The 21,727-nt window shown below is 44.9% G+C and overlaps 1 protein-coding gene across 1 annotated transcript; it reads right to left on the bottom strand.

Moving 5' to 3' along the window:
• Nucleotides 1-235: 235 nt before the first annotated feature.
• On the bottom strand, nt 236-20,515 carry TMEM174 (transmembrane protein 174). Its single transcript, XM_048504351.1, is given in 4 exon segments — nt 236-380; nt 19,881-20,154; nt 20,157-20,375; nt 20,378-20,515. Coding segments are annotated over 4 exon segments (765 nt in total). The 5' UTR covers nt 20,505-20,515.
• Nucleotides 20,516-21,727: the final 1,212 nt, after the last annotated feature.

Below are 21,727 nucleotides of genomic sequence, written 5' to 3' on the forward strand. Positions count from 1 at the left end.
TAGCTTTTTCACAAACCATCTGGGAGGGTAGCAACACTTTGTGACAAGCAAAAACAGTTGATCCAGTAACAATCGACACCCCCCCACACTGCATTGCTCAAACACTCCAGTTTTAACAAGCTATCTCAAGTAAGAGAAGTCTTGCAGCATTTCTAGAAGGTATTCACTCTTCAGTTTGAGCAGATAGTCAGTTGTGACACTAACAGCACATATAGTTTCACAATGCATCAGCTCTTCATGCATATATGCTGTGGAGGAGTTGGGGGTGTCCTTTGTGATTGGGGCGGGGTGGGGGGGCTGCCAGTATTTCTGATGGTGCTTTGGCTGAAAAGTATACTTGAGGTTGCATTTTTGTCTTTAGTTGAGATTCACAGGAAGACCTGAGAAGCAGAAGAAATGATTTAAGGGAGATAAACATCAGCATCAGTAACTCATCAGCTGCAGAGTGCAGGCAAACAGTGAGAGAAACTGGAGAAGCGTCAATTTCAGTTCTGAAAACCTTCCAGGTCCCATAGATTATGTTAGCACTCATGAGCTGGTTTTTCATTCACAGGCTAAATTAATCCAGATGCTTAAATTAGAACTCATTCAGATTGCGTTACTCTCATGAAAGAACAGGGAGATCTTTACAGCATGGCTGGAATTAGTTGGCCTTTGAACAAGTGAGACGAGAGAGCTCAAGTCAAGAGGAATTCCTAAGATCAGCTTTTTCAATGAACCTCCAAACTGACTAAGCCAGGTCTATATACCAGGAGTTTGGTGTTTGGTCTTTAGTTTAGTCAGCAGAGCTTGTTGAGTATCTATCTAACTGCTCCTTACTCCAGAAAGCACCTAGCCCCTGTCATGCTTTACTTCTCCACAGACTGCTCAGGACTCTGCTTTAGATTTTTCTTGACTTGAGAAACACCTGCCTAATTGCTTCCTTCCTGATTCTGATCCTAGCTCACACCTAGATGATCTTCTGCTCTCAAATCAACACACCCACAGCATAGTACAGAGGGCACAGTAAACAACAGGAAAATAATTTGATGCTTTACAGTGCCATATGCCATGTGCCATCTCAGCCAAGCTTGGAACAGGCTTGGTAATGCCTGCTGAAAAATACAGTCAACCAGAAAAGGTGAAATTTTATGTGTCCAAATTTGAATACAACAGTTTCTGTAATACAAAATTTCACAAGGAAGAATCCCTCCCACACATTGTCTTATCATTTCAGCCTACCAGGAAGGAAGTGAAATTAAGAAATGGAAGAGTTCCCTTCCGCACATGCAGAATAATGCACTTTCAATCTACTTGCACAATTGTTTGCAAGTGGATTTTTCTATTCCACACAGCGGCAAAGTGGATTGAAAGTGGATTGAAAGTGCATTATTCTGTATGTGTGGAAGGGGCCTATGAGGATAGGTGCAAGGGAAGGCCAGTCTGGGGTCATAGTTAGAGTGGGACTAGAAACCGGGAGATCTGGACTTGAATCCTTCTCTGTCATGGAAGCTTACTGGATGACCATGGTCCGATCACTCTCTCTGAGCCTCACCGACCTTGCAGGATTGTTGTTGGGATAAAATGAATTAGGGGAAAATGATGTAAACTGCTTTGGATCTCTGTGATGAAAAAAGTGAGATATAAAGAAAATAATAAAAGGGTGAGACCTTCCTGGTCAATGGAATGAAATGAGTAATTCACTAGATGTCACCACCTCCTGCTTTTGAGCCATGGTTTCTCCTTTGTTTCCAGCACTGAAATTGGTGGGTGTCCATCAGTGGAAGGGGCCAAAGGAGAAGGTAGATGTTGCCACCCCACCAGCAATTATACCCACCATTGAATGAGAGCAAAGAAGGGGTCAGAGCAAGAGGGCCTGTCCCAATTCAATGGCGCTTTGATTTAACAGCTCCAATGCCTTTGAAAACATTTTGCCAAGAAAAGTTTGCCATCAACCCGTATAATCTCTTATCAGAGACCATTGAAAGTCTGGGCTTGGGGGTTAATTCTCCCATCGCAAAGCATTTGAATCAGCCCCTAAACTCACATTGAGATGAAAGTCACCAAGCTTCCCCCCCTCGGCTGGTTTGTCCCACAAAACCCACTGAGATCAACTGACTGGGGAGGATTAGGGCATGTTCATCTGCTGGCTCTCCAGCAGGACTGGCCAGCTCAAAAGAAAAACAATAATTAGGGATAATTGCTTGTGTCCAAACACAGGCATTAAAGCCCCTTTCCCCCTTGGTACTTTGTGAGCCGGAATGAAAGAGACACCCCCTGTTTTGACAGCTGGGCAGGCGAACAGAATGGATGACAGATGAAGTGAGACGTCTTCAGAATTGGGAGGAGGGAGGAGGGAGGAGGAGGAGGAGAGGAGAGGCAAGGGAGGCTCCCAGGCAGCCGGAGGATTCTCCCCATCCAGGACTGTTACTGAAAGAGGATCTTGCCTGCCTGGCCACTGTCCTGCACCAAACAACAGGCTCCCAGTGTGCACATTCTCAGCCACCCAGAAAGAACCTTTGTCTTGTACAAGCAGCCATTTATTTCCCTCAGGCAAGCCCTGTGGGGCAGGACATGCGACTGTTTTTTAAAGGACTACCTTAGCTTGTGTGAATTTCTTCATCTTCTTGATTAATGCACTGGATACCTGATCCTGCAAACCACATAAAGTTTGTGTGTTTTTTTTAATGTCAGCACCAATGAAGCCAGGTGTCACTTGGGTGGAAACAATGCAACAAGTGCATGATGGGGAAACTGTAACCAGGGATGAGAGTCTGTGATGCTGATTCTAGCCTCCTTTTTGGTCTTTGTAAATGGGAACATGGGGTGGTTAAAAGAGATCAGGTGGGAACAGTTGTACAAGCAGAAGGTACGTTGGAAAAGATGGAAATTCTACACAACCTTGGTAGGGGAAGGAATCAAATATTTAAATTTGAATCGATGACTTCCAGGCAATGGAACAAGCTACTTCGATCTCTTAAAACACACACACAACTTTTGGCAAATGATGGAAAGATGGAAACAGATTTCAGAGTTTTCAAAAGGAGGAACAGAAGGGAATACCAGAAGAACGGGTCAAAAACTTAGTAAAACAAGATTAAGTGTAAAAATGTTTAAAAACAGAGGACTAGAGGAAATAATATTTTTAATGGTGAAAAAGAATGAGGCATTAATTCTTAATTTAGTGTAAATCAAAACTTTAGAGCTTGAATTCAGGATTTGACATACGAATAAAAAAGATGTTCAGCAAAAGGGGGAAGAGGAAGAGTCACTGTCTCCCATTTGGGGATAAAAGTCCCAGACCTGGTCAGTCTTATTCTGTTTGCTGGCACTTTCCCTAATAATGCAGTCCCTGGGCTGTTGTGCTGCCCTTAGACACACTTTTGGCAGTGGTGGCAGCACTTGGACCTGACACTAGGGATGCATCTGGATACACCTGGTCTGAATATATATCTGAAAAATACCTTATTGGTATTGTCTGGATTCATTTGGTTGTTAGGATGGCATCCAGGATTTTCCAGGATACTGAGATAAAAAAAATTTTTTGTCATCAGTCGCATCTGATTTATAGGGAACTTGTAAAGTTTTCAAGGCAAGAGAAGTTCAGAGGTGGTTTGTCATTGCCTGCTTCCACTTCACGAGTCTGGTATTCCTTGGAGATCTCCCATCTAAATAATAACCAGAGCCAACCTTGCTTAGCTTCTGAAATATGATGAGATCAGGTTAACCTGGGGCTATCCAGGTCAGGGCAAAAAATCCCAGAAATATTCAGGATTAACTGATAATATCAAAAGCTGGCAATGGAAGGCTCCCATCTGTTTTGTCTTTAATTTTACTGTGTATCATCCTGGGGTTAAATGTCAGCTTGCTGTACTGGTTTGGCTTGGATTCTGTCCTTTGAAATTGGTTTTGTTGGACTTGCAACATTGTGTTCTTTAGTCAAGTTCGTTTTGTCCTATTTGTGGTGGATTCTTGGTTTTGAGATTGCCTTGGATTCTTAGGTTTTACATTGGTGTAGATTCTCTCATCTTACATTTGTTGGGCTTGCAACGTCATTCCCGTTTGTTTTGGCTTGGAGGATTCTCCAGTTTGAGATTGGTTTCGATTATTGTGCTGTGTGAGGCTTGCCACATTGTCCAGAACCTCTGGTGGGATTCCCTGATTCTGCATTGGTCCTTTGGGCTTGTTAATTCATTTTTCTTTCAGAGGCTTTTGGCTGGTGGTTGCTTCACTGACTGTTGAGGGTTAGTTGCTGTTTGTTCTGGATAAAGCTTGGAGGGTTTTTTCTTCTAAGGAAACAGTGGAGGATGATGTTCAAGGGCCCATCAAATTGGACCATGTGATCCAATTCAATAACGTTTTAGGATTATTTAATTACAGGCACCAGCAGTTCTGCTACAAATTCTGATACCATTTGCTTTCTCTCTCCCTCCCCTCCGCACCCCAGGCCTCTTTAGCCCTCTGGAAAAATTCCCTATTTGGGATAATGGAGCCAAATATTATCAGAATCTTGCGGGGGGGGGGGGTGGCAGATCTGAATACTAAATTAGTATTTGGAATCCAGAAAAACCAGGAGTTCTGATTTTTTTTTGTCTCCCTGATATCTGAATCTGACAAATACTGATTTCTTCCCGAGATGTGCATTCCTGTCTGAGACCATGCGTGTGCAAAGTATGTGCTCTGTCTCTGAGAAAGGGGCAGCTGTCTCTTAATTCTGCTGCATGTGCCTGAAACGGTGTGCACGGGCCCGGACATCCGCTGCTAGTGGCCGGTTTCCTTTTAATGGTCCACAAAACCACCGGGCATCACAGAAAATGCAACAGAAAGCGTTTGGGGTCAGAGTCATCGTGTCAGTCCACTCATTGCCGGACACAGACTTATTGGGCACCCTTAGGCAGTTACGCCCGTCTAATGCCACAGTACATCATACTTGAGATCTCAATGCCAGACACGCTACTGCGGGCCTGCTCATCTTGGCCAGTCCAGACGTACTTTGGGATTTCCGTGTCATGAGCGCCCAACGAATTTATTTTAAATTTGAGTTTTAAAAAATCCTCGGGTACTCGGGACACGGGATTCCTGGAGCACGTCTGGACTTGCCGTCCTGGCGAGGGAGTTGTGCTGGCGCGGCAAGAGCTGCAGCCCCAACGCAACTGGGTCGGCCTGGGAGCGGTCCGAGTCAGGCCCGAGGGCCAAAGGGCGCCCCGATGCCCCTCCGGCGAGTGCGTGCCAAGGCGAGGCGTCGGTTCCCACCCGCCGGCCAGGTCGGGACGAGGCGCGCGGGGGGGGGGGGGCAGCCCGTGGGAAAGCGAGCAGGCGGAGGCGCGCAAGGTGGCGGGCGGCCGTGGGAGGAGGCGTGTCCGGCGACCCGTCTGCGCAGTGGCCCGGGGCCTCGGTCCTTTGGCTGGCCATGGAGCCCCGGGAAAGGGCCGGGGGGGGGGGGTCTCCCCTTCTTCTTTCCGGCCGCCCTCGAAGCCCCGTGTTCCGGGGCAGCTGCTGAGAACCTGGGGGCGAGATGAAGAAGCCACATTAAGGCGGGGGGTGGGGGGGGGGTGCTGCCACTTCCTTGCAGGCAAATGCAGATCAGATGGGAACCGCCGAAATGCATCAAAACAACTGACTAAAATTACACTCCGGAGCTGCAGTGTATACAAAGGCATGCGAGCTTCATTAAGGGAAGCCACATCCGACTGGCGGGGCCGGCGGGGCCTGCGGGGGGGGGGGGGGGGACTGCAGCTGGCCTCCAGATCGCGGCGACCTTCGGCTCCCCCCCTCCTCCGGGCCTTGCAAATATGGGCCGCCTCCCTCGATCTGTTTACGGAGCATTCCGTTGGTCCATTTCATTTGTCGGGGGCTAATTTAATAGAGGCGACCTGCCCGGACGCGGGAGCTGGGGCTGTTCCCAGGGCCAGCGTGGACTGGAGGCCGAGAGTTGCGTGGCGGAGGGCCCTCTTCTGCTGCTGCTGCTGCTTCTGCTTCTGCTGCTTCTTCCTTCTCCTTCTCCTTCTCCTTCTCCTTCTTCTTCTTCTTCTTCTTCTTCCTCCTCTTCCTCAGTACGTTTCTCCCCTGAAGGACAAAGCCCTTTGCGACTGTTGTTTCTGTTGATGTTTGCAAAAGGTCATGTTTGCTAATCTGGAACGGATGCCTCCCTGATACCGTTTTGGGGAATGAGTTCCGTGATGGGGGGAACCGGGGATGGCCGCAGCACAGGCGCCCTGCTGGGAGCAGCTCCCGGTGCCCATCTGCCCCCTCCCCCTCCCCCTATGTAAGCAACTCTATTGCAGATAATCAGGAAAAGGCCTTGTGCGGGGGAGGCTGAAAAGACACAACTGGGAATATGAGATAGGACGAGGTCATCACGCGAAGAATCAGGCTGCTCCGGCCTGACTCCTGTTTTTCCAGCTCCTCCTTGAACTTTGTGCGATTTTCTCCTGAGTAGGTGTAACCTCTATCTGTGGGTTCCATGGGGCAGAACTTGGAAGGTGTTGCAAAGAACTAAATTTAAAACAAAATGGTTTACTTTCTTAACAAATAACATTTTTAACATTAGCATTTAACATTTACAATTTACAATCCTTTTAGGTTGCATTACAAGTCCTTATATTTACAGTCTACTGATAGTGCCAAGTCAAATTCTTCTTTGCTGGTGGTTGGCTTATGAAGACTTCAGAGGCTTGGTGAATGGGATTCAAGATGACGAAGGCCCCCAAAAGAACTCCCATCAACTACATACACAGCAAGCCCTGAAACAATAAATTCTAACATTTACAATACAGCAAAAATAAACAACTCCCTTCCCATTAGTTCCCAACAACTTTGCAGTTACCTTAAACAAGGTGTTAAGAGCTTATAAAGAATTAAATCAAGGTCCCAGCCTGGTAGCCTTGCTTCCTCCACCAGTTTTTGCAGCCTTCTGCTGCTTTAAGTCTTTACTCCTTTGTGGGTCAAGCCATTCTGAACATAGGGGTTACATAGGCTTTACAGGACTGTGCTATGGAGGCCTTTAAAAAAGACAGAGGTCTAAAACAGGGTTTTAAAAAATGTAATTCTTTCACATTGGCCCTGATTCCAAGAATATATCGCGTAATGGGGCTGCACGCTCACGAGGGTGTGGGTGTCCTTGTTTGCATATATCCACCACCACGCTGAGACATTTTTGCGCAAACTACTTGCTGGCTCAAGTCCTTCTGGTGTTGTTTGTTTTCTGGGCACCTGGCTTTTCTGTTTCTGGGCAGACTTTTGCCTTTGTGAGGGATCTCCTCTGTGGTCCTTGATTACTCCCAAGGGCGGCTTTCTAGCAACATTATTTTAAGGGGACAATAGCTTGCCCTCGTAAATTCCTTTTGTAACTGTTTATGGCTGGTTGTAATCTATTGACAATGTCCATGTTTACAGCTGCAGAGAGGGGAGGGGGGTAGCTCCTTGTCCCACTCACCATCAGCAAAGCTGTCACCTCTCTTTAGTGTTTTTATCCATTGAACAGCCCATAAATAGTTCAGTCAAAAAAAATCACTCTTGAAGGGGAGAGAAGCCAGCAGCTGGAAAGGAATGACAGTCGTTCTCCTGAGCCTACCTGGGGGCCTTTTGTGCACACAAACATTTAATGCAGGGCTGTCCAAGTTCTTGCAAGCCTTCCTGGCCAGTGGACGGCAAGATTTACTGCGGGCATTTCCATCCTACCATTTTAGCCATGTTTTTGTGGCCCAGGCTGCTCCCCAGATTAAATGCTGCTGGGACTGTCATTGGCCTGACCTTGATAGCCCCAGCTGGCCTGATTGTCAGCACTCGGAAGCTAAGCAGCGTCAACCCTGGGAAGTATTTGGATGGGAGACCTCCGAAGAATAGCAGGGTTGTGACACAGAGGCAGGCAATGGCAAAGCACCTGTGAATGTCTCTGGCACAGGTGTGTCTTAAAAATGGCTTTTAAAAAGATGGCTTAAAGATGGCTTTAAAAAAAACCACCCCTGTCATTAGCTTGCAATGTTCTCTATTTGTTCTCTATTCTGTCCTTAGAGCAACTATGCCAGCAGGTAGATCTGGCTCAAAATATATGTTTGGCCCAGTGCCACCAAGCAAGCATCCAAAGCTGAGCAGAGATTTGAACTTGGGTCTCCCAGAACCTAGTGCAACATGCAGGAAGGGCATTTAGGAAGTGGCAATAATGCTGTTATTGGAAGCAGCTCAATACTCTCCCCCCCTCCCCCGTGCCCCCAGCTCCCTACTTCAGCTGTGCTGTGGCCATAAATTTAATTGTGTAGGATGCCCGTTTTTTCCTAGATAGACCCATAAGGATTCCCCATTAGCAAAAGTTCAGAATACAAATCTGCACAGACCACCAATTTATTACAACACGAAAGCAGCTCATTCATGCTATATGATTTAAGACCATGTTCAGCAACCAAAGATTTGTCTGTAGAACTCCACATTGTAATCCTTATATCGTGATGAAAAGGGTGTGTGTGTGTGTGTGTGATGTTTGGAGAAACTTTAGGTTTTTAAAAATCTCAGTTGCTTAATATCCAGATGATATCTTTCAAAGCCATGTGCCGTAGAATTTTCTTACAAAAACAAGGTAGTGACAGGACAAAGTACTCATAGTATTACCAACCATATAAATCTCCGTAGGTCAGAGGACCAAACTATATATTATGTGGAGACAGTCTGCTATATTTTCTTTCTGAGTGGGGAATGGGGGGGGGGGGGTTCAGATTGTGAACATAACACTGGGGAACAACTTTTTGTCTTTGTCCCCCTGCCATTTCCCTGTAGAAATTCCTTCTTTGAGTCTGCTGTCAACCATAACAGATATAAAAGATAGCTACAGAACGGACACGGTCCTTTTCCCTTTTTGTGGCTAATAACAGTTTTGGGGAACAAGATACTGATAGGAGGAATGGCATAGAGGGTTAGACCCCCTTCCTTCAACACCACCATGGCCCAAATCCAGCCTCCTCTTCTCCTCAGCTGCTTTTTAGTGTGAAATATAACAAAGACCTCCCATGCAGTGGTGTAGCTAGAACAGGGACGTCCAGGGACAATTGCCCTGGGTGGCCCCCATGGAGTCACATGGGGTGAGAAATCGCCCCCACACTTCTGGCCTGTCTGGGTGTGATGTGTGTGTGCCGCCTGGGCAGGCCTCAAACCAGCCAGCCTGGTAAACGTGCTCTGACTGCTGCCTGAGAGGTGGGCCAAGGCAGAGGGGGCGGCTCTTTCCTTCTCCCCCTCCCAGTCCCCAAACCACACCATGGTCACCCCCTCTGGCTCGGCCTGCCCTTCAATGAGCAGCCAAGCCAAAATATGAGCCAGCCATGAAGCAGCCAGGCACCGCCAGGGCAATCCTCTTGCGCCGCAGCTGGCCCGGCACTGCTGCTCGAGAGGCGGCCGAGGTTTGCCCAGGCAGTGCCTGGCTGTTCTGCTCCACAGCCCGCCCCTCGAGCAACAGCACCAAGTTGGCTGGGGCACAAGAGGTGTGCGGAGCATCCAGGCGCCGCTCAGGCAGTCCTCTTGTGCCACAACCACCCCCTCTGCCCGTCCCCGTCCCACCAAGCCCCACTGCCACTGGCTAAGGTAAGTGGGGTGCAGCGGGTACGTGGTAGATGTGGGGGGCACAGGGGGGGCCCATGGGGGGGTGGAAAACTCAGAGTCCGCCCTGGGCTCCATTTTACCTAGCTATGCCACTGCTCCCATGTAACATATAGCTTGATTCAGAGAGAGCAAGAAAGAACATGTTGACAGTAATCTGTTGATCTCACAAAGGATTTTGCTCTGGACCATGTGTGGTGTGTTATAAGTGTCCTAATATTTAAAAAAAATGTTATGGTAGGACTTGAGCACCCCAATAGCAGCAGGAGACACAAATAGTAGCAGGTGTAGGGAAAAGGAACTGCAGGACAAAACTGACACAATTGGGATGGCCTCAGTGTGCTAGCCCTCATTGAGGCAGTTAATTGCTTTCACCTCCTGCATGTGAGCTCCCAAAGGCCCCTGGTGGGCCACTGCGAGTAGCAGAGTGCTGGACTAGATGGACTCTGGTCTGTTCCAGCAGGCTCGTTCTTATATTTTTATGTTCTTAACTTTTTCTGGGTGATGCCATTCCTAATTGCAGGTTATGGACTCACACGATTGGATACTATTCCTCCATACAATTTTCCCAGCACACAGAAAAATGGTGCAAAGGGAGGTGTGCTTTTTAAAGGTTGAGTATGCCATGTCTGTGTAGTGCTAGATCTGAATCCAGTATCGCCTTGAAGATCAACAAGATTGGTGTGTGTGTGTGGGGGGGGGGGGGGGAATAAGCTTTCAAGAATCAAAATTTTCTTTTTCAAACATATCTGTGAGAAGTCTTCATGATAGCCCAGGCACAGATATACCACACCATTGAGAAGTAGACCAGGCTATCCATGACTGTAGAATTGTAGGCTGTCCTAATGTGATTTCAATGAAAGTGATGCTCCTGGGGAGGAAAACCCTGCATTATGTGCTCCTGTTTTCCCATATGAATATTAACAATAACTTTCCTGAGTCATTGCTACAGAAAGTCTAATGCTGTCTGACTAGATTCACAAGGACACCACATTTACACAGAAGCAGCCACACTCTCTGCAGTGACGTTTTCCACTTGTGTGTTGATGCACTTCCCCAGATTTTTTAATTATCCACAAGACTCAGAAAGTTAGTGTGGAACTTTACACTGGGAAGCCTCCTAACTTGGCAGCTAGCAATACCAAGGAACGTTTTAAAAGAGCTGATTCCTTTGCAATCTTCCTTTGGGACTCCACTCTCCTGGGATTATTTGTGTGGTTGTGGTATTCACACATCGAACAGTCATGTGGAACTGCAAGGCTCCTACGCGGCTGCGGGTTTGTGTGAAGGGGGCCCCTGTCTCCTTTTGTGGGACCAACTGGCCTACAAATGAGAAAATACTCTGATCTGCCAAAACAATGAGACTTTGTTATAATCTCCCAGCTACACTGGGAGTTCGAAGCAAGTAGAACCCATATGCGACCAATCACCCTCATGATCTATTACTTGTCTATTCATTAACTTAAAATGCCACATAAGAATTTGTAATCCACAGTAACTCATCACACAGGAATGATTAAATGTACTACCGACTAATGTAAAACAGCCTACTTTCCAAAGTGAATCAGCTGCCAAATATTGTTAAAAAGGATGGGGAGAGATGGGGTAGAGGGGAGGAAAAAGGAAAGGAAAGAGCGGATTTGTGATCTAACATGATATAAATTACAGGAGTTGTAAATCTTTTAATACATCAGTGGTGGCTTGCAGATTATTGGGTTTAAACTACAGGAAGTTGAAATTAACTATCAGGAGGGCTGCCAAGACTTGTGGGTGTTTCAAAAGAGGACGATTTGCAAACGTGTATTTTAACTGCTTTGTAAATGCTCTGATGGCAGCCTTGGCTGCTACAATTATTAAGTTAAATTGTTAAGTTAAATTGTTAATTGTTAAGAAGTCCCAGTTAAAGGGCTTCAGGTGGAAAGCAAGGCAAGGGACAGTTTCCACATCAGGCACCTGGGTGGCGCATATGGGGGGGGGGGGACTAAGTGAAATCTGCCCACGGCAACTCAAACAGAAGCAAAAAGAAGAAGCAATAGGAAGAATTATATGCACTGGCAGCACTGTTGGGGTGAGAAGTTGGAAGCCACTGCAGGGAATATTGGGACCTTCAAGAGCCATGGTGAGGCTGACATGAACCAGCCAAGCAGTGAACAGGGAGGGGGTGGCTGCATTGGAGCCTTGCACTTCTCTTTCCTAGAAAAAGAAAAAGCAGGTTTCTGTCTGGAAACACTACCTGCTGATCTCCTGGCCTCTCCTCAATCTCTACATGTGGGGATACCCTGCAGTTAGTTGCTACAGGGTAAAATTCACTCTGTGTTTGCTTAAGTAGACTTTGATCTGTTGATGTTTCTCATGTTCCAGAGCTAAAAACACAAGCATTGAAAAGACCGAGTTGAAGTACTGGTTAGTATTGGCAGAAACTAATTCTGAAATTAACGAGAAAGAAATTAATGTTTAATTGCAACTCCTGAAATGGGACTGCAGTAGAGAGTTTATTTATTGCACTCAAGTCACAGATTACTGATGGCAACCACATAGGGTTTCCAAGGGAAAATACCTTTGGACTTGGTTTTTGCCATGGCCTCCCTCTGCATCATGCCTCTGTTGTATTCCTTGAAGGTCTCCCATCCAAATATTTGCCTCTGGTATTCCTTGAAGGTCTCCCATCCAAATACTTGCTAGGGTCAGAGCTGAGAGTGTGTGACTTGCCCAAACTCACCCACCAAGCTTATGGTGTATATGTGGGGATTTCAACCTGGCTTTCTCAGTTCTTAGTCCAACACCTTCACCACAACACTGCATTGGTTGGGGTCAGATTAATAAAAAGGTAACAAGGACAGGGGATTTTTTTTAAAAAGCCCCCTCCCCCCTCCCCTCCCCTCCCCCCTCCCCCTCCCCATGGCAATGTAATCCCATTCTAAAACTGGAGGGTAGCAATTTGGGAAAAGCTGGGCTGGCAGATGCTCCTGACTGACCAAAGAAGTGCCACCAAGGAGCAAGCTTGCTGCTTCTATGAAGATGCAATGCAGAGATGTTTCTCTTGCAATTGTGCTCTAGCTCTTTCTCTCTTCAGTAGCCTGGACCGAGCTGGGAATCCAGTTGCAGATCTCTCTACTGCTCCCTGGTGACCAATTGCAGAAATGCACCAGAGCCAGAGGAAGCCAAACTGCTCAACAGCTTTCCAAAGTCAAAGGAAGGGAACACACCACATGGAGCACATCGCACACTTCTGAGCATGCCTGTAAACATCTTCCTATATCTCCATCTGCCATTGGGGAAGGAGCACATCTCCCAGTCATTACAATCATCATGAAACCTGCATCACAACCGAAATAGTAGGAAGGCCTGCTCCATTTCATATGGCAGGTCAGGGGTTCCAGCTTTGAGCATTTCTTTGCAAAAAACAACAAAAATACCTTCCCTGCAGTTAGAAAACAAACCCAGTAAGGAGAAGTTCCACCTCATCTGTTTTCTAGCTCTGCATGTTTTCCTGTGTGCATTGAGTTTTTAACATATGGGAGCAATCAGCAGTATTACTCCTCCATCATCCCTCAGCTGGGAGAGGTGCCGCTGGTGTAGAACACAGGGGTGGATTGGCTGTTTAACTTGCTAGGAATTTTGCTGGTGGTCTGCTGCTATGGACAGCCCCTGTTGCCAGGAGAAAGCAGAATCAAGTCCCAGTAGCTCTGCCCATTGCTGGTACCACAGAGGCTGATCAGCTTAGTTTGTTTCTGAACTATTTTAACTACCCAGTCTACCTCTGGAAGCACATTGGCGAACAGAATGACCATGATGCAGGATGTCCTCAGGTTCAAATCTTGCCTCTTGAAATGGAAACTGCTATGTAGCAAAAATACAAATGCGTTCATTCAAATTAAAATCAAATAAAAATCATAGTCAAAGGCCCTGAATAGGCTGCCAAAAATACATCAATGAAAATCCCAGCATAATAACACATGAAGTCTTGCAAACCCAAACGTGTTTCAGCCCATTGGCCTTCTTCAGTGGTCAAAAATAATGTTACAAAATATTACAATCTGGCAAAATGTTACAGTATTGACAAAATATGCCTCATAAATAACTGAGATAAGTATCTCTAAAACAGAAAGCAAAGGGAAAATAGTTAGCTAATTGTATAAATAATCATAAAAGCAAAAGCAAATGAATAATTAAAAAAACTTACTGAAAAGTTTAGCACAATTTAATCCCAGTCTTTAATATGCAAGTCACTCTCCTTCATATTACGTTTACCAACTGGCACAAAGGAAAAAGCCCTGTCCCTTTAAAAGAGGCTTAATGGACTATTCTTTTCCACTATTGTTATTTTCCTTCATGCAGTGAAAAAGCTGAAGCTGCCCTATTTCCACACATTAAACTTATATTAAAGGGATAGGAATCTTTCTCCAGGTCTATTGGCAACCCAAACACCACCAATCTTAATCCTCCATCTACAGTATGGGACTAATAACACTCGCCTTCCTTACAGGTCTTTTGTAAGAACTGCAGCAAGACAACAGGGCTGAGGTCCTTTGGAGGCGGAAAGCATTATGCAAATGCTAATTGCTGTCTTTTCTTTTGGGGGGAAAGCATGGTTAGCACTGATGGTTCTTGGATGGGTCAGGACAGAGCAAAAAGTCAAGAATAGGAGTACTGAGCTGCTAATTTTCATCAGTCAGACCAGATTCTAGAGTTGTCAACCTCTAGATAGGGGATGGAGATCTGCTGGAATTACAATTGATCTCCAGACTACCTAAATCCCTTACTTACTTACTTGTTTGTTGTTTGTTTATTTAAAATATTGATTCCACTTCTCCTGGATAAAAATGGCTGCTTTGGAAGGTGGACTGCACAGCATTCTACCCTTCCCCTCTCTAAATCCCATTCACTCAGGCTCTATCCTAAATTGCTAATATTTCTGAATCCAGAATTGGCAGCCTAACCAGATTCTCTTGTCTCTCATTATTCTGGGAATAGGTTTAGGGAGCTGAACAGAACTCCCAGCTGGAATGACTTGCAAATGTACAGGCTGTAACCTGAAGCCATTTACTGGGCATGCTCTTCTGTCTGCCTCTATAAGACCTTGCAGGTGTGTCAACAACCCTTCCTGGCCGGCAGTGTCAAAGTCCATTGAGGCTACATACAAATTCTTGGTTTTTTATAAGATGTGGAGGTGGCATGGGGGTAGTTTAGTTGCCTGTGAATACACAACTTTGTATCCTGCTATTTTCTTTGGCCCGACAGGTGGCTCCAGGCTGAGAAGCACTACTAAAACTCTGAAAAATTTGCAACGGTACAAGGGCTTATGCAACCAATTCTTTTTTCTGACTGGAGACCTTTGGTCAAATGAGTTGACCACTAAAGAAAAGGACATCAGATCTCTGGAAACTTATCATCAATGCACAGCTTGCTTAGCTTGGCATCCCTAGTACTAATCTATCTCTAGGGGTGCCTCTCGGCCAGGAGTTTTTCTTACCAACATAGATGAAAGGCAGCGATGCAACCGACATGATCACTAATTGTACTCCAATGTATTGGGCTTGCTTAAGGGTTTTTTTTTTCCTTTTCAAAAAGTACAAGCTCTTTTACATGACTGGAAAAAAGAGATGTCCTGCACAGTTTACTTGCCAGCTGTTGTCTTTGTGGTGCATTAATTGTACACATTACAATGGAACAATCTGCTTTCCCCCTCTGGTAGATATGTTGGTTTTGTCCCATGGGATGCAGTCCCTGCTCTTCAGTTCTGTTTGTTAGTCAGAATTGCAGACTGCATGTGCCATTGTTCTTAAACTGGTTGCTCCCTCCTCTTTGTCTTCTTGCTAATAAATGGATATTGTTCTCAGCACACCCATCGATGCGGTGTGAATTTAAGAACAGCAACTGGAGTGAGTGAGTACCCATTCCTGACTTGCAAACAAAAGGGAACATCACAGTCCTGTTTGTTTATAGTTATCGAAACTACTGAAAAATGTGATTGTGCATTTGGGCCACTGCACCCCGATTCCATGTTTATTTCCTCCTTTTTTAGCAGATAGTAACCATGGTGATTTTACAGTCTCTGAGTCCAGCTACTTCTAAGTTTCATTCCAATTTTTTCCCCGTTATATTTATCAGCTTGGGTTAACGGGACCTTTTGGTGCTGTATTTTATTTGAGATCAAGCTGGTAGTGAAACCTGCCAAGTAGTCTTTAAGTCCAATAGCTGCTCTTGCACTAAGGATGACAGGAACACCAGCCTTAGCAAAGGAGGGAATAACAGGAAAATGAACATGGCCATAAGAATCACCCACATGGGGGGTGGGGTTGTCACATGACATGTTGTTTTGTTTACTTACTTCTACATGTTGTTCAAACAGTAAAATTCTATGTGGTATTATTCTATGAGAGAGTTATATGAGAAAAATTCTTTTAGAAAATGCTGCAAGATAGTTGGGAGAAGAAAAGGAATTACCGTATATACTCATATATAAGTAGACATTTTCAGCACATTTTTAATGCTGAAAAAGCCCCCCTCGGCTTATATTCGGGTCTTATACTCAAGTATATACGGTATTTATATACAACTGTATGTGCTATAGCTGAAGCTCTGTTTGTGTAACCCAGGGTCCATTAGGGGGAGCTAAAGAGCTCAGATTTTCCATATAAGGAAGAAAAGGCTCCATTTCCTCAGAATTCAGTTTCTCAGAGTTCAGTTGTTATGAACTGTATTTGCATATTTCAGGTATGAGAATGTTTGTATTAATTGTTGAGAAGGGGATATTGTGTTTATATTGATTGACTATTAGTTTGTATTTTGGTTTCCTGTTATAAAATGTTATAATGGGTGCTATATAAATATTATTTTCCTCAGAATTGTTAGGAGGCCTGCTAGTCTGTTTTGCATAGCAGGCCAGAACTATTATATGTTGATTATTGTTTCTGTATTGGTTTGCCATATTTCATTGTTATACTGCACACTATTGTTTATGAAACAGAAAACAGATTTAAAGTTTCTTTCATTGTAAGTCTGGTGAATGTTAAGGGTCACAAGGTGGGATCACACTGTCAAAGACTTGAACTCCTTTTCCATTTCTGATAATATCCCTCTTAAAATCTAAGTTGGGTTACATTTGGACATACAGATGAGGAGGAGGAATCCAGTTTTGAAGGATTTTAACTCTTGTGTTTTAGCTTGGTTGCTGCTTGAGCTAAGGTTTTTGTACTTTTAAAGTTATTGTCGATACCATATTGTTTTTGTAGACCCTCTTTTCCACTTACAGAGCTAGTTTACTGTTTTTCTTTGAAATAAATATTCAAAAACATTTAACCTACTGATGCCTCGATTAATGTAATTTTATTGGTATCTATTTTTATTTTTGAAATTTACCAGTAGCTGCTGCATTTCCCACCCTCAACTTATACGCGAGTCAATAAGTTTTCCCGGTTTTTGTGGTAAAATTAGGTGCTTCAGCTTATATTTGGGTCGACTTTTATGGTAATTCTTTTGCTTTGTTATTGGGATCTGTTCCAGGAATTGAAGAGAATGTACCCTGTGAATAATGTCACATGGATTATGTTATTTTGGATAGCTGTTAAAGTTGGAAGATCATGATTATTAAATTGTTAAAGTTGGAAGGTCACAATTTGCTTTAAGGGCAGCACGCATATTTATGGTATAGGAAAAATAAGATACAAAAAGGATTCAAAGACCATTTCATTGGGAGAGCAATAGGTAACGTTTGAGAGGAATATAAGAATAAGACATAAAAACACCTCACAAAGCAGTTCTGTTAAAAGATAGGAAGATGTGGCACATGCTGTGTTTTATTTCCTCCCCAGTACAGGCAGGAGGACATTGTATTGTGTGTTCACTGCATCTAGTAGCACAGGTGTCATAGACTAGGATCAAATCAGGCATGATGCAAGTGATAAGGATCTGAGAACTCTTGACATCTTCAATGTTATTAAGCATGTGCATGTACTCTTTCTGTTCCCACTGCACTATTTTCATGATAAAAAATTCTCCTGATGATGATGAGGAGGAGGAGGAGGAGGAAGAAGAAGAGTTTGGATTTATATCCCCCCTTTCTCTCCTGTAGGAAACTCAAAGGGGCTTATAATCTCCTTGCCCTTGCTCCCTCACAACAAACACCCTGTGAGGTGGGTGGGGCTGAGAGAGCTCCGAGAAGCTGTGACTAGCCCAAGGTCACCCAGCTGGCGTGTTTATTTGAGATCAAGTGTGTGGGAGTGAACAGGCTAATCTGAATTCCCCAGATAAGCCTCCACAGCTCAAGTGGCAGAGCGGGGAATCAAACCCGGTTCCTCCAGATTAGAATGCACCTGCTCTTAACCACTACGCCACTGCTACTCCAGTGGCATAGGGTCCAGTGTGGGAGATAGTATAGGCCCATATAGATTGTATGGGAAGGGGGGTTTGGATGCACACTAATGTACATCTGTCCTGCTTTGCCATCACAACTGCAGCAGAGGAACAAATCTTCGAAAGCAGATCATGTGTAAAGGCCATGAGGTTTTTGGTAAGACCACATAATTGTATTCCTCATGCAATAGGCAGCAAGGAATGCATCTATTTAATGGCAAATGCCTGTGAATGCAGGCAGACTGCACGCTTGGCTACAATCAGTGTCCCTTTGTTACCCATAATTGGAATCAGATTTTGCTTGTCTCTAGAAAATGTAGGTAAATCTGAACTAGGGGAAAGAGTCTGGCAGATGATACAATGTGCTGTTTTATGCTCATATTGCTTGTTATTTAAAAACAAAAACCTGCTATGCTGCAAAACAGCTCCAGGACTGGTGAGGAGAGAGCATGCTCAGTGTCTCCCGTTGTAGTCACTTTCCTTACTTGCTCATAGCTGGCTATCAAAAAGAGGTGCCTTCACCAAAACCAACAAATTGAGATGTAGCTGGAGATTATGATGCAATAGTACAAAAGGAAAGCAAACACTGTAAATGTCTGAAGTCTCCCTATTGCAAAAGTGCACGTGCCCAGCCATACGTTCTTCAAAATGGTCACAATTTATTTTCAATACGGAACACTGTCAGATACTCCCTCATCTTTACCATTATTTTTATTTATTTATTTACTTCATTTGAACTCCATCATTCTTCCCAGTGGAGAAACAAAGCATATTGCATCACTCTTCTTCCTCCAGTTTATCCACCCAACAACCCTGTGTAGTAGGTGAGGATGAAATTGTGTGAATGGTCCAAGGTCACTAAGGCTCATTCCGCACATGCAAAATAATGCACTTTCAAACTGCTTTCAGTGCTCTTTGAAGCTGTGCGGAATGGCAAAATCCACTTGCAAACAGTTGTGAAAGCGGTTTGAAAACACATTATTTTGCGTGTGCGGAAGGGGCCTAAGATTCAATGGCAGAGTGGGGATATGAACTTAGTTCTCCCAAAACTTAGTCCAGCATTCTAACCATAACAGTACACTCAATCTTACATAATTTTGACATTTAAAAAAAAATGCTGTAGATAAAACTTCAAAAAGTTATTTATACCTTCATTTATACCTTATTTTTTTCCACGATGGAGATCCAAAGTAGCTTACAAGATTTCCCCTTCTCCATTTTATCCTTACCACAATCCTGTAAGGAAGGTTATGCTGACAGCAATGAAGTACTGGGCCTAATTGGGGGTGGGGGCATGACCAGCTCCATGCCTCCTGCCCGCCCCCCACTTATGGAAGCCAGCAGGGAGGCTGGGGGAGGGCAGGGCTTGGGGGCAGGGCTCAAATCCGCCCCCCCTGATACCCCATGGACAGTATGCCCCTGGTTGAGAGGGACTATTTTGAGGTTGCCCCGCAAAATTCCGTGGCAGAGTGAGATCCAAATTTATGCTCTGCTACCTACACCACACTCACCCAGTGCTCTGGCTTTCATTCAAAAAAAGTAACTGCTTGAATCCTAATAAAGCTTTGACAAAATTATTGTAACTTCAGATCGGGGATAACAAAGATAAAAAATTAATGGGGAGGATTGTAGTGCGTTGAGAAATATAACAAAGGCTGATTCCGCATGGGTCAAAAACAGCAGTGTGGAAACAGTGTGAAAACGGTACAAGCCCTTTTACACTGTTTTAAACCCTTTTACACCATTTTCACACCATTTCACGCCACTGTTTTTGGCCCTTTTGTACTATGCGGAATCAGCCAAAATGTGGAAGATTTATCTGTTTATTAATTAATTGGAATAGTTCATTGTCTATTCATTAATTGGAACAGTTCTTTATGAACTAGCTGGGGCCACAAGGCATTTAGGCAATGCTCTTATTCTAATCAATAATTCCGTCTGAGCAAGAATGATAACTTGCTTACCTTTCACTTCTGGTGTTCGCTGAAAGATAAGCAGAATGGTTCTCATCTACAGACAAAACAAAGTTATCCACTGGGTAGACATTCTAATACTGGGGAGGGCGGGGACCAGGAATGATTGGTCCAGAAGATGGAAGAAGCACATGATGGCCGCAAACTTGGTGGAAATTTGCAGAATATATATCAAGACTTTCCTGAGGTGGGTAAGAAAGGATATATTGTACCACTGTAGCCCAGTAAAAAGTTATAGGCTGGCTAATTCCAGTGAAAACAGTCCATGAGAAGGACTCTGGTCCATCCCTGAGGTTCTTTCTTCTCTTTCACTGCAAGGTTTACAGGTGAGCATTTTAAATTTGCAGCACACTGAGATCAGCAAGAAAGTCACTCTGGCTGAAAGCAGAATCGGCCCCAGCAGCTGAGTCCATTCAAAATGAGAAACGCCTTCGTATTTCACCCATCCCATCACTGTGAAAGTAATTCCTATTAGTCCCAAAAAAGACACCAGAGAAAAGTGGCACCAGCTTTGTCGCCATCGGATACCTGGACTTCAGAACTGTATGGCTGGCACAGAGTGATGGAGAAGACATTGACGGAGTAGTCTTTGATGGGGCTGCTACTCCGCTCCATTATTGCAGACCAGAACTAGAACGCTTCAGATAAAAAAAGAGGGCTGGGGTGTGCATGTCAAGTCAATGGTCCACCTGAGTTATATAAAACTTTGCATGTGTAGAGTTAATAGACAAATCATGTGAAACTTGGCCTAGAATAAAGGTCTGAGAAGTGAACCCTGAAGAGGCTTCAATCAGGGCTGCTGTTCAATTCTTCCCCTATCTCTAGGTTGCTAAACTTCCTGTATCAATCAGTAACAGAATGGACCCAGTGGACAGTAGCCTTATCAGAAATCAAGTTTGAGTTCATTCTCTAATCCCAGAAGAAGAAGAGTTGGATTTATATCCCTTCTTTCAGTGACATAGGTATAGATGGGGGGGGGGTTTCAGGGCAAGGCCACACTCCCACCTGCCCCTGGGGGCGTGGCCACATCTCCCCAAGCCCCGCCCCTGGCCTCAGTGCTTATAAAAGCAGCTCTCCGAGGCCAGAGATGGCAGACTCCCCTGCCTTGCTGCTGGCTGGGCTCCCAGCTGGTAGCCGGCAGTCCCTTCTCCCTCCCCTCCAGGCAGAGGGGTAGCTGGGGAAAATGGAGCCTGGTGCAAAACCTGAGGTTTGTGTCCCCCCCCCAAGGGTGGCTGCTGTGATGCTGAAATCCACCCCCCAACACGTCTGGAGATGTCTGAGGTGGGATATGATTGAAGTCTATAAAATTATGCATGGGATAGAAAATGTTGACAGAGAGAAATTTTTCTCTGTTTCTCACAATACTAGAACCAGGGGGCATTCATTGAAAATGCTGGGGGGAAGAATTAGGACTAATAAAAGGAAACACTTCTTCACACAACATGTGATTGGTGTTTGGAATATGCTGCCACAGGAGGTGGTGACGGCCACTAACCTGGATAGCTTTAAAAGGGGCTTGGATAGATTTATGGAGGAGAAGTTGATTTATGGCTTCCAATCTTGATCCTCTTTGATCTGAGATTGCAAATGCCTTAACAGACCAGGTGCTCGGGAGCAAAAGCTGCAGAAGGCCATTGCTTTCACATCCTGCATGTGAGCTCCCAAAGGCACCTGGTGGGCCACTGCGAGTAGCAGAGGGCTGGACTAGATGGACTCTGGTCTGATCCAGCTGGCTTGTTCTAAAAAAAAAAAAGAATTCCCCAGATAAGCCTCCACAGCTCAAGTGGCAGAGCGGGGAATCGTACGCGGTTCCTTCAGATTAGAGTACATCTGCTCTT

The sequence above is a fragment of the Sphaerodactylus townsendi genome, linkage group LG07, assembly GCF_021028975.2.
Source record: "Sphaerodactylus townsendi isolate TG3544 linkage group LG07, MPM_Stown_v2.3, whole genome shotgun sequence".
Taxonomy (NCBI): Eukaryota; Metazoa; Chordata; class Lepidosauria; order Squamata; family Sphaerodactylidae; genus Sphaerodactylus; species Sphaerodactylus townsendi.